This window comes from Morone saxatilis, unplaced genomic scaffold, assembly GCF_004916995.1.
Source record: "Morone saxatilis isolate NCDOM2014 unplaced genomic scaffold, NCSU_SB_2.0 Contig18, whole genome shotgun sequence".
NCBI lineage: Eukaryota > Metazoa > Chordata > Actinopteri > Moronidae > Morone > Morone saxatilis.
The window spans coordinates 10,634,547-10,651,519 of NW_023339740.1; the positions used below are offsets into that span (position 1 = coordinate 10,634,547).

The following is a 16,973-nucleotide window of genomic DNA, read 5'->3' on the forward strand; positions in this document are numbered from 1 at the left end:
TGCGTTCGAGTCACATCAGCCAGCTCAAAAATTGATTATTCAGCAGGAATATACCAAGAGGTGAGAGGAGTGAGCATGCATGTGTCAGAAGCAGAAAGAATGAGGTAGAAGGGAGAGCGAAGGGGAGACAGTGAGGAGGCACATGGATGTTTGCAGAGGGCTCAATAGTTTTGCATTAAAGGTGAGCAAGAGACAGGCGAAAAGAGACACGGAGGTAGAGGGAATAATTGAGATCAAGTATTCCCATCTGCACCTCTATTATTTACAACACCACACTCACATTGACATTCATCTCACATGCATTTTTCTGCAATTGTGTATGAATACACACACTCTCTCTATCACACACAGACACAAACACACATATATATATATATATACAAAGGCAAGTGTTTCTCTCCCTGGTAGTTGCTCAGTAATTGTTTGTGTCACGTCTTCCCAGGACCCCCCAAGCAAGCAGGCAGTGTGTAGAGCAGGGGACGTGAATGAGGGAATGAGCAGAGCAGCGAGATGAGCAGAGGGAGAAAAGGAGGATGGGGAGAGGCAGGAAGCAGGAGAGAAAAACATAACCCTGGATGGAGAGGCTCCTCATATCGAATGGAAATATATGGAAATGCACTCTGCCTTTGGCAAAGCACACTTTAGATAGAGGGCGGGCTACTTCTGAGAAGAGGCAAAATGGCGAGAAAATATAAGTGCACAAGTGTGCATGAGAAAGAAAACAGGACGAGTTGTAAGTGTTGATTATATACAGCCTGATTGCTTGAGTATTTGTGTGTGTGTGTGTTTGTGCAATTTTGTCTTTAAACACAACCAATTTATTTCTGTGTGTGGGTGTGTGTGATCCCTGATTTTAATGCATGTGAAAAAGTGGCAGTGATGACCATGATGGAAGGCTTTCTGTAACCCTTAATTAAACCACAAACACACATTCAAGACTTTTGAGTCTTTTTCCATAGCACAGAAAATAGAACTTGGCTTCGGGTGCTTAGTTGGACTCTTTGCCCTTCTTACTTAATCAGATATTTCGTAAATTGACACATTTTAGGATAAAGTTCTTGTACAGTTGCCTTGCGTTACACACTGATGCATTTGAGAAGTTTAGCTTACTTTGTTAAATGAAAAGAAAGTTTTGCAGCAACACATTTAAGTATTCTTCAACTTAAGTTGTCAAAATAAATCATAGTTTTGGTTCAGAAACTCAGATACTATATTTCATCATACAGTATGAGAAATTTCATACCGCACCCAACACTTCACAACACACAAAACATTACAGGCACTGCAGTGGTTTAAATCTGTAAATAAACCGTCTCACACACATGTATACACTATTTGGTATGTATGTAAGCATCCTCTGCTGGATGGAGTCCACAGTGAACTTCCTCTTCATCTTGTACTCCTTGACACTCCCCTCTCACTCTGTACTTTCCTTGCTTTCTCCTCTTCTTCTTTGTCCTCTTCACTGTTACAGATCTCTCTTGCAGTGTCTATAAGCTGACAACATTGTGACTTTTTGTGAATTCCAAGCAGCTTATGTCTAGTCTTGCTGAGGCAGTAAATTTCACAATCTCTTGTGCTGTAATTGTCAACATCAGATTTATGGTATTTTAGAAAAGACATTAGGGAAAAAAAACGCATACAGCATGTTTGCAGTTTAGTTTTAGCACCGCAATCAATACAACCTAAGTGGGTATAACCTAAGTTCTCCTCTCCTGTTCTCTCATTTACTGTCCTCTCCTCCTCTTCTCCCTTTTCACTTTTTTGTCTTGCTTCCTCCCTTTTTCTTTTCCCGTTTACCCCTGCAATCTCCTCTCCTCTCCTCTCTCTAGTGTCTGTATGGCTGCTACGTCCACTCCTCAATCATCCCCACCTTCCATCGTAGATGCTATTGGCTGCTGCAGGTAAGCCCACCCCCCTTCCCCACCTTGCCTTTTTTTCACACATTTATACACATACAAAACAAGGTTTCAACAGCATTTATAGTGTGGTGATAATGTGTTTTATTAGTTGTCACTTATAGCAGAATAGCTTTGTCATTCCAGCTCTTTTCCCCTGATCTTGTAACATTTATTCCAGCTTTAATTCACCATTCTACACAAAACCGGACAACCATAAAATATATAGTATATTATCATTTTTACACAAAGTTTCATCTGTTAAACTGTCCATTATATTTTCAAAACAGAACACTAAGCTAAACCATAAACCACCAATAAACATCCTCCTCTTCTAAATTAATGAGGCAGACTACAGTGAAAATACTATCACAAAGCTGGGGTCATAATAAAACTGGATGTTGTTTGGCTGAGTGGAGTGTCCTACACACACACACACACAGTTACACCACTAGAATATAGTACCTAGAATATGCCAGACCTATAGGTCTTGTATAATGCTAACATACATTGCAGAGTAGTAAGAACATTGCTTTGCCAGAAGTTGACTGCAACTTCCTGAGCACAGTGTGTTATCGAACCCTGACTCTCAATACTTTTAGTGAGCATCAAGGACTCAGGCACTACTCTCTATGTGGTCCTCTCCAAGAAAACACCCTGGAGCTACAAACAACACTCAATATGCTCACACCAACACACACATGCACAGGTGTCCCCTGTGTATAAAAGCATGTTGTTTTTCATAGAGATGTTGGACTCACTCTATTGCTCATGTGAAAGACAACAGAGAGCCGCAGCTACACACACACACACAAACACGTCTATTGACTATGCAAGAGATGGTCACCAGGACATCATCATCTTCAGACGACCGGTTACATCATGAATCTTAAACATGCCTGCATACATTTACACTTCCCCTCTCTTCATCTCTCTCTGTTCATTTCAAAGAAAATATTGAATACCCAGCGATGTTCATTTAAAATATGGAAATGCATACATATTTATGTATTCTTCACCAGAATTCGCTTGCATAATTTGTCACATGAAATTTACAAGGACATTCCAGCCACCGGCCGTAAATTGAATATGCCCTAACCCAATATATTTTCTTTTTCAGCATGCCTATAGTTAGATCCCTGCCTTCTGAAATTATGAAAAGAAATTCTACTTGCTTTATCTGTAATGTGCCATTTTCTGCTCTTTGCGCAGATATCAAAACACATCAGTGAATATGATCATAAATCAGCCTGTGAGTGCTGTTGCATTGCACAGTGTGATGCTGTAGCAGCCCACTGTGCCATCCTCTTTTGGAGAGAAAAGTGTTCCACCTCAGCAGGTCCTCCCCCTCACCTGAGTCTGTCTACTGAATCTTTCATCAAGAGGAGCTTCTCTCTCTCCCTCACTCGCTTCTCACACACACACACACACACACACACACGCATGCTTAGATGCTTGTGAACGCACCTGTTGAATCATTCATTGGGTCGAAATTCCATAGGTCTGCTGGTGGCCTACAGTATAGTGAGATCTACTCTGAATCGCTCTCTCTCCTTCTGTTTGTCTTATTCTCTCTCTATATATATATATCACACACACACAAACACACATAGACACTTCCACAGCCTCTGCAGGGTCAGAGAGAGTGATGAGTGGGCTTGAGCTGGTAAATCTTTTATGGGCAGGTGAGAGAATCTTATCTGACACGCCATGTCCGACCTCCTCCCTGACCTCCACGTTCTCTCCCGCTTTCCTTCTGTATTTCCCCTCCCTCCACTCTCTCTGTAAATAGACTCTATCATTTTATTCTCACCCTCCCATATGCTGGTAAGAACAAGACAATGAGTTAATAGATAAAGGCCATGTTAAACTAATGCCATGTGTGTGTATGTCTCTGTTATGTTTTTGTGTGTGTCCCTGTGCTGTAGAACCCAGACATTGTGCTGGTGCACTACCTGAATGTACCGGCAGTGGACGATAGCGGGAAGCCATGTGGTCCTGTCCTCTGCTCCATCAACACAGACAGGAAGGAGTGGGCCAAGTGGAGCAAGGAGGAGCTCATTGGACAACTCAAACCCATGTGTGAGTTAGCTTTACCATCATTTCAGCACTCACTTGCCTCCTACACTCAAGCTCTCATGTTTCAGCCCTCACACTTGTCCTAAACCTGGGGCTATGAGTCACCTTGGGTCAATAACAATAACGCTTGTTATGGAGCAGTAATAACGAAGAAGATGGTGACGTACCCTAGCCAAGACCAAATTAGGCATTAACAGTAGCTTTACTTGTATTTAAATTTTGATGAACGAAGATTTGGAACATCCTGTCCTTCCTGTGAACATGATTTAGAGACAACATTGTTCTTTAAAAAGCCACCTTATGAAGAGACATTCAGTACATACATACCATTCAGCCAGGCTTTATACAGATTTAGATTTTTTTGGTTTTTGATGGTCCCAACAGTCAGCGCCATGCTGCCACCTAGAGGCTGATACACATTTTGCTTACGAAAGGGAGGGATAGAGTGAAAGAAGACAGAGGTGCCCAAAATATCCAACATGTATTATTCATAAATGAGCATCAGGGAGTAGATAACTCCAGTACACACACTAATACAGAGAGACACACACACACACACACACACTCACACTCTTACCTCATCTCACCCATCTTTTGTTCTGGTTTGGAAGGGCAAATAAGGACAGCTGACCAAAACTAAGTGCCTTGTTGACTTAAGTAACACCTCACTTCTCCCTCTCCCCAATGAATAACATTCGCTTTCAACCTGCCCTAATTTGCTCACACAAAACAGCTTTATGCTTTTTCCTTTTCTAGAGCTTTTCTCTTGATCACTGACTTGATCCTCCTGTGGTCTTAAGGGTTTTTATGGGCATTAGGCTTCTGACACTTAAACGGTTTGGTATTTCACTGTGAAAATGTATCGGCTAAATCCCAAGAATGGAAATGAAGACATCTAATGTAGGAACTGGAAATACCCTCAGATGTTAGAATTGAAATGTCTTGCAAAAAAAAGCCTATTGGACATTTTGCGTATGTGGATTTAAAGTTTTTGAACAGTGAAGTGTCTCAAGCAGCATTATCTGTGTATTCGTGATTACCAGGTACATTCTGAACACTGGATGGCGCCATTACACACTGTCAAATGTACTGTATTTAATGTCACATTACTTTAAAGATTGACCTGGGCAAATGGAAGGAGAAGATAGTATGCATTGTCTTAAATGTTGCTCTTCTTTGTTTGAATGTCTCTTCTGTCAGGTGCTGGAAGCAGCCTGCATCAGAAATGTTCCAGTGTCAAGCAGCGCATCATCTCATCCAAGCAGGAGTCAGGGGCAGCAGCAGGAGGTGGAGCTGCAGTGGGTACTGGCGTAGCGGCAGGCCAGAGAGCTGAGGAAGCAGATGGCACAGAGGTCCAGAACAGCGATGTGTCAGAGGGCCAGACAGAGCCCAGCCCTGGAGGGGGCAGGAGCAGAGCGGGCGGAGGAGAGAGGAGGAATGGCAGGATAACCAAACCTTCCCTACTCCCACAGAGCAGCATGGAAGTGTCCTCATCTACCTCCACCAACCAGGTGGAGGTCCCTGACACCACCCAGAGCTCCCCATTGTCAATCACCAGCGACATGGCTGACAGTCCCGCTCTTGCCATTGGGGCTGGCTTGTCACAGAGCACAGCAGTGTTCATGTCTGAGGTCACCACGCTGACTGGGGATTCGGTTTACTCCGCTGGCCACACTCACTTGCTGGCATCCACCCATGAGAGCACCACTGCTGGCATCCTGTTGGCTGTTGCCCCTGAAAACCAGAGGTTTGCATCGTTTCCTGGAGGCGTGGGCTTAGGGGAAGGAGGAGAGTTGGTTCTTTCCAGCTCTCTAGACTCTGGTGGAGGAGTCAGCCTTCCTGAGACCACCATGACCTTTGACCCTGATTGCTTCCTCAACAATCCCAAGCAGGGCCAGACGTACGGAGGAGGAGGAGGGAAGACTGAGGGGTGTAACGGTGATGATGGAGGACTCCACTGTTCCTCTAATGGCTTCGTCTACAATCCAGCCCTTGTCAACAACATCAAGACGGAAACTACACCCCTCGAGCAGCCGCTGGCCACTCAGAGTAGCTATGTGGGAGAAGGGACAGGACTCAGCCCCAGCACCACCCTGGAGCAGATGGACTTTAGTGCTGTAATGTCATCAGCCTGTGTCCCGAGTCTGACCCAGCCTGCACACCATCCGTCCCCCAGCCTCTTCCTCCAGGCCTCCCCACAGACAGGCCAGCCCTCCCAGCTTCAGACAAATGGTACTGAGGCAACCCAGGAATCAGACGAGGCCCAGGCTTACATAGGACTACCCACGGTGCCAACAGACTCTCCGGTCACCAACGGAGACCCGCATACACATCTCCACCAAGCCAGCCCAGACCAGCAGAGTCTGTGTGGAAGGAACGGGCAAGCGGCAGCAGTGGGCTCTTTTCCTCTAACAGCACAGGATACGACCGTCGACCAGTCAGGCAGCAGGAGACACCGAGAGGTTGGGGGCTTAGACAAGCCTTCTGAGAATGGAGGGGAGTTACTGCTCAAACAGGGGGATACCCACGAGGCCTACACGAGTGTTGATGCCGAGCACTACCTGCAACCCACAGATGACAATGGAGGAGGAGAGGAGGGCGGGGGAGGTGGTGGAGGTGGTGGAAGGTGGAAAGGTTTGGAGGAGGAGGAGGAGGGGAAAATGAGATTCTCTGTAATGGTGTAAGCTTGTCAGGGGCCAGCAGTTCAGTGGTGGCCAGTCCTCAGTCTATAGCTGTTGGTGCAAGCATCGAGGGGGCACTCTACAGCTCTCCTCTTCCTCAGCAAGGTGGGGGGGTATCAGCCACAACAACTGGGGCAGGAACCGCCATCAGTCTGGAAGGCTTTGAGGCTTCATTTGGGAGCCAGTTCTCTGATCTCATCAATGATTTCATCTCAGTTGAGGGGTCTGGAGGTGGGGTGAGTGCAGCTGTCACTGGGGTTCTCATGCCCCAAGAGGGGGCAGCAGGAGAGGAGCAGGGCACAGGAGCAGGCCACCTACAAGGCTCAGAGGTGGAACAGGGAGCTCTTGGACTGCTCCAGGAGACTGGGAGGCTGTTTGGTGTGACAGACTACTCCCCAGAGTGGTCTTATCCAGAGGTTAGTAAACCCAACATGATTATCGCTCATTATTTATTCATCATTGTTCCCTACAGGAAAATCAGTCCTTCCACCACATGATTGACGGTATACAGCTTGTACTCATGTTAAACACTGAAATCACACTCAGCACAATTTGTACTAAGACCGCCAGCCTGGCTGTGTGGTCATTACAGAGTCGGAATATCTCAGACTCAGCTGATTGGATTTTGATGAAATTTCAATATTACACTGATTCCCCTGGGTGGCTTCATTAATTTACCCATGTACCACTTATAATATCTCAGACACTGCGGTGTCATTGAAGTATGATGAAACTTGTGGAAACATAACCTTACCAACATCGTTTTCAAAAACTTGCCAAAGGCGGTTAATACAAAAAAACTAACTATTAACTCACCATATCTCCAACATGTGCACATAATATTTTCCTGCAACTTTCCTCCAGGATCGTCAATGTTACATCACACTGATTATTTTACAGTTTTGAGTGTCTTGAAAAAACAACACATTTTTCATCCAAAGGCTCAAAGGCCGATGGCGTATTTCTGGGAATAAATACTATAGAATAAATGCTACTATACTACTACAAATGCCCAAAAGAAAAATGGCTTGAAAATCATTTTCCATTTTTGCATACTCTAACTTCATGACTATTTTGTGTTTGTATTATTTTTAGCTACAGAGGAAACACATGGCATTGTTGTTCAGATTGTTCAAATTATTTTGTTCCACTTGGATGTAAGGAGCAGCACAGCCTCTAGGGGCTGCTACCAGGCCTTTTAGACTCATAGAATTTTCCTAAACAAAATAATAACCATTGTAGATGATGGCAAGTTATAACATCTGTCAGTTTAGATTGATATAATACATAACAAATATTAGGCCCCTGTACCTCTGATGCTTTTTGTGTCAGATCGGACAGTTGATAGAAACACATTTACAAGACCTGTCTGTGGACGCACAAACATGCTAGCACACTGATGCACAAATTACAACAGGACATTGTGGTATACCATGTTCAGAAGCAGTTGAAGTAGATTGTGTGATGGTGGACTATGGCCTCTGTTTGTGTGCTGCAGGGTGGAGTGAAGGTGCTGATCACAGGTCCGTGGTTGGAGTCCAGCAGTGAGTACAGCTGTCTCTTTGACCACATCAGTGTCCCTGCTGCCCTCATTCAGCCCGGGGTGCTGCGCTGCTACTGCCCAGGTAACACACCTGTGTATATGCGCACACTTGCACGCAACACACACTCCATATCACTGTCTCATACCGTCTCCGTTATTTTAAATTTCCGTTATTTTAAATTTAAACCGTACCCTAACCGTCATCCCACTAATCCCTATAATAAGCAGTTTCTAGCAAAAAGGTTTTTCCTCAGCACACAAAGAAATTGTTGGCTGCACACCCTCGCTGAGAGATGCAGTGCCTTTTTTTTAAGAAGATAAGAACAATATAAAAAGAACATTGTGAGGTGGAACACTGTCGGGTAGGCACGCAATGAACACAGTTCTGCTTAGAAATGTGTTTTGGGATGATATAGTAAGTGATGCATGAGTCACATCCTGTTACATTAAGTGTGATCAGGGGAAAACCTGCAGACAAACGTTGGAAAAAGCAATACTTGTCACTACTAGACATTCACATAATGATTAACTTACTGCCCTGAAACTATGCTTTGACAGGAGATCTATCTCTGCACACAGTCAGTCTCACTAATTCCTTACCTGGCATGTGTTTCCAGCCCATGACACAGGACTGGTGATGCTGCAGGTAGCCATGGGTGGTGAGGTTATCTCTTCCTCTGTGGTGTTTGAATACAAGGCGCGTGACCTTCCTGCCCTGCCATCTTCTCAGCATGACTGGCTGTCCCTTGATGGTGAGAGCATTTGTTTGTTTGTTTTTGGAGCACAAAGGGACGCACAATTACACTCTTATTGCCTGGTGTTGTTTACTTAATAAAGAGCATAAACCATAACCTAGATGGTAGTTGTACATAACTGCTTCACTGTGTGCCTGGTGTGTTTTCTCAATAACAAAAATGGTGAACGTGTGTGTTATTCTTTTTTTAATTATTATTCAAGGTTATGCACTTAAAGGTTAACTATTTTTACCCAGAAATGTTAAACCCCAGATCACCCTAGGAAATATATATTCTTATTCTTTTATATTCTTATTCTTTTGTGCAGCCTTTACACCTAGCCCTGTCATATTTGATCAGCTAGAAATAGAGAAAACCTGTTGATGTGTGTGTGTGTGTGTGTGTGTGTGTGTGTGTGTGGGGCTGTCATTGTGAGATGGTTTGTCTACAGCCACAGATCTACTGATCAGTATGGTGTCATGGCTGCATGATATTTGGCTGATTTGTGTTCATCTGTGCCTGTGTGGAGCTATTTTTTGTTCTATTGACGCCCTCAGCCTTCATGCAGATTACTTCAGGAAAGGAAGCTAAGCTGCGAAACAGTTGTGACACCTGTTCTGTGAAAGGTGTGAGTGTATATCTGTACCTGTCATCTTCTTAGTCCCCATTCATGAAGGCTTCAGGCATTGTCTTTGACTTGTTTGGGGTACAATCATTTATTATGTAGTCCTTTGTGAGTGCTTGCACGTTGGAGATAAATATATTAAATCACTTAAATTGTTTTGTTAGAGCTGTAGATGTGGTTATTGTGGGATTTCCGTGACACAGAAGCGAATTAAAACATACTGTAAGTTGTTAGAGGACAATTAAATGTTCTTTGAGTCGGCTCTGGGGGATTGGTTGCGAATATCTGCAAAGCTTTCAAGGGGGGGGGGTTAGCTTCTGTGTGTAAATACATCTCCTGATGCAGTTGCAGCTGGGAAACACGCGGGTCTTCTCAGCGAGGCATGTCCTGGGTTACTCTGTGTTCGCCCCCGTCTTTGCGTTGCGCAATGCGGCAATGCGGCTCCACAGTCACAGCAGGCTGGCTGTTTGCTGGAGTGAAGGGCAAGGACATCATGGCAGCAATCGCGGTCCACTTGACAGTCAAAATGTTGGCCACCAGTGGCAGTGCGCTGTGCAGCCTCACAGACGCTATATATAGGCTCTGCAGTTGACTTTCAACGATGATGCCGAGACCTGGATATGCGCTCTGGTTATTTTCGCTCACGTCCATTGTTGGGTCACATATGTACACGAAAGCAGACAGGGGATGTATAATTTTAGGAAAATATGAGTCAGCACACGACTTTGTCATATGTCATTGTTCCAGTTTAGTTTGTGTGCGGTCTATTGTTGTACCGATGACGACCGAGCCTCCTGCAGCTCCGAGTCTGGCGGGCCGATTTGAAGCGTGTCTGCGCTCCCAGACACAACGTGGAGACTGCTCTCTCTCTCTCTCTCTGCACTTAGTTATGTTTTGCTCGCTCGGAGTAGCAATGTGTGAGTCGCACACTTCAAACTAACGGGGTTGAGCAGAAGCGGGAACAAAGAGAGCAGCAGATAGAGGGACGCGCTGTTTGGGTTCGTAGCTTATTTGATTTCAAACTAATGATAACTCCAAAACGCGCTCTTTTATTGGCGTGCAGCTCTGTGTGTGGTTTGTAGCTGGCTTAAGTTTTCTTTTTTTGACATGCTGCTGTAGATGTAGATGGACATAATTGTGTCTGTCGTCTAAATGTCGACTTCATTGCTGTAAAGCCTTAAACAACTTCCACATTTCAGGTTTCAGTCAAAATGTGTGGGGCATGCCTCTGTCGATTTCAGACAAAGGGACGGAAGAAATGCCTCATTATGTTTGCACGCTGGATGTTTGAGCTGCTCCATTTGTGTTGCTTGTTTAGTGTTATTGGTCGATGAGTTGAGTTTCAGAACCACCAGGAGTGGACAGCTCCACTGAACTCCATAACAACAAATGAAGGGAGGCTAATGTGGCTCCTGTAGAGGCCCACATAATAACAAGCCTATAGGCACAGACATGTGGGCATTTTGTTGATCACATAAAGCTTAAATAGCTATTTACTCTGTTGCAGATGTTTACATGTTTTCATGGTTACTACTGTGCCAAAAGTGTGTTTGTCTGATCAATAATAAATTCAAGTACTCTGACTGAAGAACAGAATCTGTTTGAGCCAAACAAATTTCAAATGACATCAAGAACTGTTTGTGTGTGTAATAAAAAGCTGTTAGCTTAAAAAGTAATTTGATTTCAATTTAAACAACATTAATTATTTTCACTTTTACAAACACAAGCTTGTCTCGTTGGTCTACTTGCTGTGTTGTGGTTGGTCAGTGGTCAGAGTCCATAGAAACAAATTATTAATGTGGAGAAAAAAAACTTCAACAGGACAGAAAAAGTGTCATAATCCAAAGCTGGTTAGTAAATCTGTGGGTAACCAGTACACCTACCTACGAGTAATCATCAAACAAACTTTGAAAAGAAGCTAAATTTGAGTAGGACAATAACTGATCTGTAATCCAAGAAAGCTTTCAGGTCAATTCATTTACTTAATTCATAAACTCAAAAACAATATTATAAAGTAATATATTAAATTTACACTTAAATTGTGTGGTTAAAACACACGTGCTATTGACAGTGAATAAATGTATTCATTTTTTAAGTGCTCCAGTGGCCTTTCTTTTATTCCTATTTATCCTTCATAACAGGTCCCTTGCAGAATCTAGACTCAAGTAGCATTTATGTTGATAGATAAATTAAATTGTGAAATGGAAAATGAATACAAATAAATACAGTAAATCTTAAAGGTTGAATTGTTTTTTTTACAAACATACTTCAAATTCAATAATTTACTCATTTAAGGAGAGTGATTAAATGACCATTTCATCCCTATCTCCTTAAATCCTTTTCTGTTTTTAAAATGTTGCGTGTCTATAAGCATTACATACTTGTTATTTGACCAGAAATCTAATGTACTTTGCAGTAATGACTTATAAGAACAGATGCTTCTTATGTGTTTGGCAGCTAAGTGCTAAGAGTGTTTTGCTTTGTATGGAAAGAAGCTGCATTTCGAGAGAACTCGGCTCCTCTTTTGATTGGCAGAGTGGAGAGGGAGGAGCCCGAGCCTTTGTGTCACTTTCGTGGCTCCACCCTTTCAGCTCAGTTTGTGTGCTGCAGGCAGCAGAAAGAAAAATAGGAGTGAAATGAGAGGAGAGAAAAATAGAGAGACTGAGTGAGAGAGCAGCAGGTGGGATGACATAATGTGCTCTGCAGCAAAACTGCAGCAGCGCTGAAACAAAGGGTCACATTCACTCACTGCCATGCCACAGACACACAAAACCTACATTTGTTGTTAGATGTATTCTCCCATACATACACACACAATTTACTTGGTTTCCAAGTTCCCATTGTTGGTAAGGGGGTTTATTGGATTTCAGTCCTGATTTATTCTCCAGTATTGAGCTCCTCAAAGAAGAGCTTCTCTCTCTAAGCCTCTCTAAGTAGGATTTACTATAACGCATTATTGATTCACTTAAATGCAACAAACAACTAGCAAATGCTCACAGCTCTATGTGTCCCACCTACATTTCTCTAGATACCCAATTCAGGATGTCCATCTTGGAGCGTCTGGAGCAGATGGAACAGAGGATGGCTGAGATAACCAATCAGAACCCTAGCTCAGAAACCATGGCAACCAAGGGCAGCAGAGTGGAAGGAGGAGGAGCCACTGATCAGCAGTCACAAGTAAGGCAGAAAGAAGTTTGGGTGAAATTTTCCTTTTCAGCTATATAATCTGAAGGTGAGCAGTACAGGTAATAAACATGAAACAAATAGGAATTGTTTTGATTATAACAATTCTTTAAAACCTGTTTGAGTCATTACATTTGAAGATGGTTTAATGCTTCCCACAGTAGATCTGGCCTTTCAACAATTGTTAGAACTCATCACTTTATTCAATAATAGCAAAACATATACAACACAATGCAATCAAGAACAAAAGCACCACCAACTTCAGAGTCAGAGAGGGGAGGGGTGGTGAATCTACTGAATTAATATTAATTATATAATAAAAACAGGTCAAATATATGGTAAGCCTCACAAAGCTGGGATTTGTTACATTGCTATTGTACAAGATTCCATTATATTGCAAATACATTTCCTTTATTAGGTCACCTCCCTGAAAGTGTTAATTCTGTGACTTCGTAACAACTTAAGCATGTTACAGCAATCCCCTTCTAGTTCTAGTCTGTTTCTTTGCAAAACAAACCTTTGTGACACCTTGAAAAAACATTTTGACATAAAGTGCTTTAGATAAAACTAAAAAAAGAATCACTGTGCCCTTTTTGTATCCACAATCTTCCAGATTTCTCCTGATCAGGGTTCATTTGAGGGTCGTGTGGTGGTGGTGTGTGAGAAGATGATGTCTCAGCCATGCTGGGCTTCATCTAATCAGCTTGTCCACAGTAAGAACTCCAGAGGAATGACCTTACTGCATCTGGCGGCAGCTCAGGGCTATGCAGGGCTCATTCAGACACTCATTCGCTGGCGGTGAGTAGCACACAAACGTGACACACCACTGTAAATGTATAGACTGTGCCAGTTAATTTCACTTCTGTTGTCTCTGCAGCACGAAGCATGCTGACAGTATTGACCTCGAACTGGAGGTGGATCCACTCAATGTAGACCACTTCTCCTGCACTCCATTGGTGAGTGATCAATATTTCTGAACGGTTGTTTTAAGTGTATGTGTCCTTCTTTCCATGCCTGTGTGTGATCTGTGTTTCCCTTTGGCCTCCTCAGATGTGGGCATGTGCTCTGGGCCATACTGAGGCAGCATTGGTGCTTTACCAGTGGGACCCAAGAGCTCTGGCTATTCCTGATTCGCTGGGACGCTTGCCGCTCAACATCGCCCGATCCAGGGGCCACACTCGATTGGCTGAGCTCTTAGAGCAGCTGCAACAGACTCCTCAAGCTCAGGGCCAGCCTGCTGACACTTGGATGGACAGGTGGAGAGGAGAGTCACAGACCAGCGGAATAGGCAACAGCCCTACCCCAAATCCTAACTCAGGTGAGAAATCACGCTATTCTGTGGTTTATCACCACCAAGGAAGGATCTGTCTCATGTTAAAGGGTCAGCTCACCCAAAACACAAAAAAAGAGTTTCCTACTTAACCTTAGTGGTATGTAACCAGGCTGGTGGTTTCAAAATTATTTGTAGAGGTTTTAAAATATCCACCACTGTATACAGCTAGTTAGTTTAGCTTAGCATAAAGACTGGAAACAGCTAGCTCATGTCTGTCCAAAGATACCATAATGTGCCTACCAGCGCCTCTAGCTCACTACTGAATAATCTTCTTTGTTTAAACCAAAGTGTAAAAACTACAGTTTCTCATTTTACGGGGGTTACGTGGCGAAGGGATTTCTTGGCTGGGAGCAGTGACTCCCTGGAGTCTCAGCAGGTTGCCTGGCAAGTCCTCCCAGCCAAGATTGCCTGGCACATAACCCACGTAAAACAATATCTTGATGTTTTTCACTCTGGGTTTTGTACAGATTAAACACACAAGATATAAAGTGTAATAGTGTAATAGTGAGCTGTAGAGGTGCTGGTAAGCGGAGTGGCATCAATCTTCTCATCTCTGTGCAGGAACGCAAATAAGTGTTTCCCCAAATGTCATTAGAAATGTCTAAAATTACTATTCCTTTAAAAAATATATTGGAAAAACTTGACAGCAATGTGTCCTTACATTTTACTCCATACACCTCTCTCAAAAAATCATCACCATTTCTAGCTATTTCAAGGTGTAATAATATATTATTTTTTGTGTTTGGGGTAACTGACCCTTTAATAAGTTAGCATATCCAGTGTGATAGGAATAGATGTTGTCATAATTCTTATTTTCGACCATCTTTGTTTCAACAGAGCTGAGGAGAGCCAGGCCAGAGACCCAGCCAGACAACCAGAACCTGAGCTGGAACCAAACAGGACACAGAGCCCAACAGGGAGCCCAGGGAGAACAGGGAGGCCCACCCCCAGCCAAGAGACTCAAACCCAACCCAGACACCCAGCAACAGCTAGCTAACTCAACCCCTGGCACCAACACCCTCAACCCCCTCCTCAATTTGCCCCCCAGTCCTAACCCTCAACGTTCTCTCCCCCCCAACACCCTACAAACTCAACCCTCCAACCTCAGCTGTCAGAACGCACCTCCTGCCAGCTCCAGCCCTAACCGGCCTCAGCTCCCCAGCGCTCCATTCTCCCACCTGCAGGCCAGGATAGGGAGGTCTGGAGGGGGCACCAGGTGGAGTCTGAGACAGACTCTGGGGCAGCGTAGCCTAGCCAGGAAGATTCTAGGAAAAGAACGACTGGCCATTCACCTGCGCCAAAGAGTGCTGTCTGACAGGGGAGAGGAGACAGAGCTGCTGACCTATCAGGATAACACAGAGGACCTGCAGGTAGGGGGAGCAGACTATTAGGGGCAGTTTTCATCTTGTTCCTTAACCAAAACTGAACTTTTTGTACTATATGTGATGGACAATGTATACAGCGTGCATGTGCATGCATGTTTGCCATGTTTGTGATAAAATACATGAAACAATACATTAAAAAGTATATGAAAACAACTCTCCCCAAACTCTGACCTTCAGTGTGAATAAAAGAAAACTCCCATGAAAACCTCCTTAGGTCATTAAAGAAATTACAAAACCTCGCGAAGGGCCCAAGATGTTTAAATGTTGACAATAAACTTCAACAAATATAATAATAATATATATATATAATATCTACTGTACTCTTGTACTCTGTACTTTGTCTATGTTGAATCTGCCATCATAAGAAGGGCATCAGCACTATCTTCACCACTCAGTTACTCCCACACAAGCAGACACACACCAATTCAAATGATCAAGTGTGCATAAAAGAAAGAGGGCACACAATAAAGTCTCACTGCCCAGAACAAGAACCTACTACCATCTGGTTAAATATTGCTTTAAAGAAATAGAATTAGAGTGAGAAATACATGTACAATACTTGGCCAAGTGATGACAAAAGGTATACCATTTACTCTATGATTCAATAAAATCTGATTAAAAAAACAATCCCATCTGATTGTTAGAAGTACCCTGATGTCACATCTAGCTTGACAAGGGGGCTCATGAAGAGAGGGTAGAAGATGTATTCCAGTCGTATGAGCTCAACACATTTAATGTGAGCATACAGAGTAGACCACAGAACAGAAGCTTTCAGAAAAGAAAACAAAGTGATGATGTTAAAATGAAGTTATACACTTCACTTGCCCTCCCATAGATATAAAAATGGAAGCAGTCATTCCCTTAAGTACATAAAGTTTAGTGTCATCAGCATAGGCATAAAAATAAATGCCAAAAACTTTAATTAATTTTAAGTGCAACAGGTGTTAGAAATATGTATGTAACGTCTTATCTGCATGTCTTGCAGATGGATATTACGATGTTAGCTGATCACATCATGGAGGCTTCAGCTAGTAGGCTTAAGCAGGAGGCTATGGAGACTGAAACAGACTCCGGGAAAGTGGGGATAAGCAGTGATGTCAGATTACTGTCTGGTTACCTCGGTGAGGTGGAGAGGTGAGTCCAAAATTTCCTGAATTCACCACATGTACTTCACCTTACTTGTCAAATAGCATAAATCTTTTTTACTATAAAACTTTTACTTTTCTCCAGGTTTCTAAACTCCAAGCCCCAGACTCCCAGCCCCAAAACAAACTCTCTCTCAGGGCCTGAGGATCAGCAGAGTCCCCAGGCTAAGCAAGCCCTGTCCTCCCCCTTTGACTGGAGCTCCTTCCTCTGTGCAGCTATGAAAGAGGAGAGGTTGAAAACTGACTCCTCCTGTCTAGCCATGACTGAAGCAGAACAGGGAGAGCTGTATGAGACCATCAGGCATGCTCTACACTCCCTCAGAAAACACAAGGTATACCTGACCTCCACTCTTTTGGAAAATGCAAA

At 43.5% G+C, this 16,973-nt stretch overlaps 1 protein-coding gene across 1 annotated transcript in view; it reads left to right on the top strand.

The window, feature by feature from the left end:
- The window catches only part of LOC118328106 (calmodulin-binding transcription activator 1-like), a 47,568-nt gene that overhangs the window by 24,723 nt on the left and 5,872 nt on the right, over positions 1 to 16,973 (top strand). Inside the window, exons 6-18 of the mRNA XM_035661711.1 lie at positions 1,833 to 1,904; positions 3,827 to 3,980; positions 5,178 to 6,584; positions 6,626 to 7,074; positions 8,157 to 8,283; positions 8,819 to 8,953; positions 12,589 to 12,737; positions 13,357 to 13,541; positions 13,621 to 13,699; positions 13,794 to 14,061; positions 14,914 to 15,446; positions 16,447 to 16,595; positions 16,692 to 16,938. Coding sequence (XP_035517604.1) covers positions 1,833 to 1,904; positions 3,827 to 3,980; positions 5,178 to 6,584; positions 6,626 to 7,074; positions 8,157 to 8,283; positions 8,819 to 8,953; positions 12,589 to 12,737; positions 13,357 to 13,541; positions 13,621 to 13,699; positions 13,794 to 14,061; positions 14,914 to 15,446; positions 16,447 to 16,595; positions 16,692 to 16,938 — 3,954 coding nt within the window. The remainder of the gene's footprint in view (positions 1 to 1,832; positions 1,905 to 3,826; positions 3,981 to 5,177; positions 6,585 to 6,625; positions 7,075 to 8,156; positions 8,284 to 8,818; positions 8,954 to 12,588; positions 12,738 to 13,356; positions 13,542 to 13,620; positions 13,700 to 13,793; positions 14,062 to 14,913; positions 15,447 to 16,446; positions 16,596 to 16,691; positions 16,939 to 16,973) is intronic.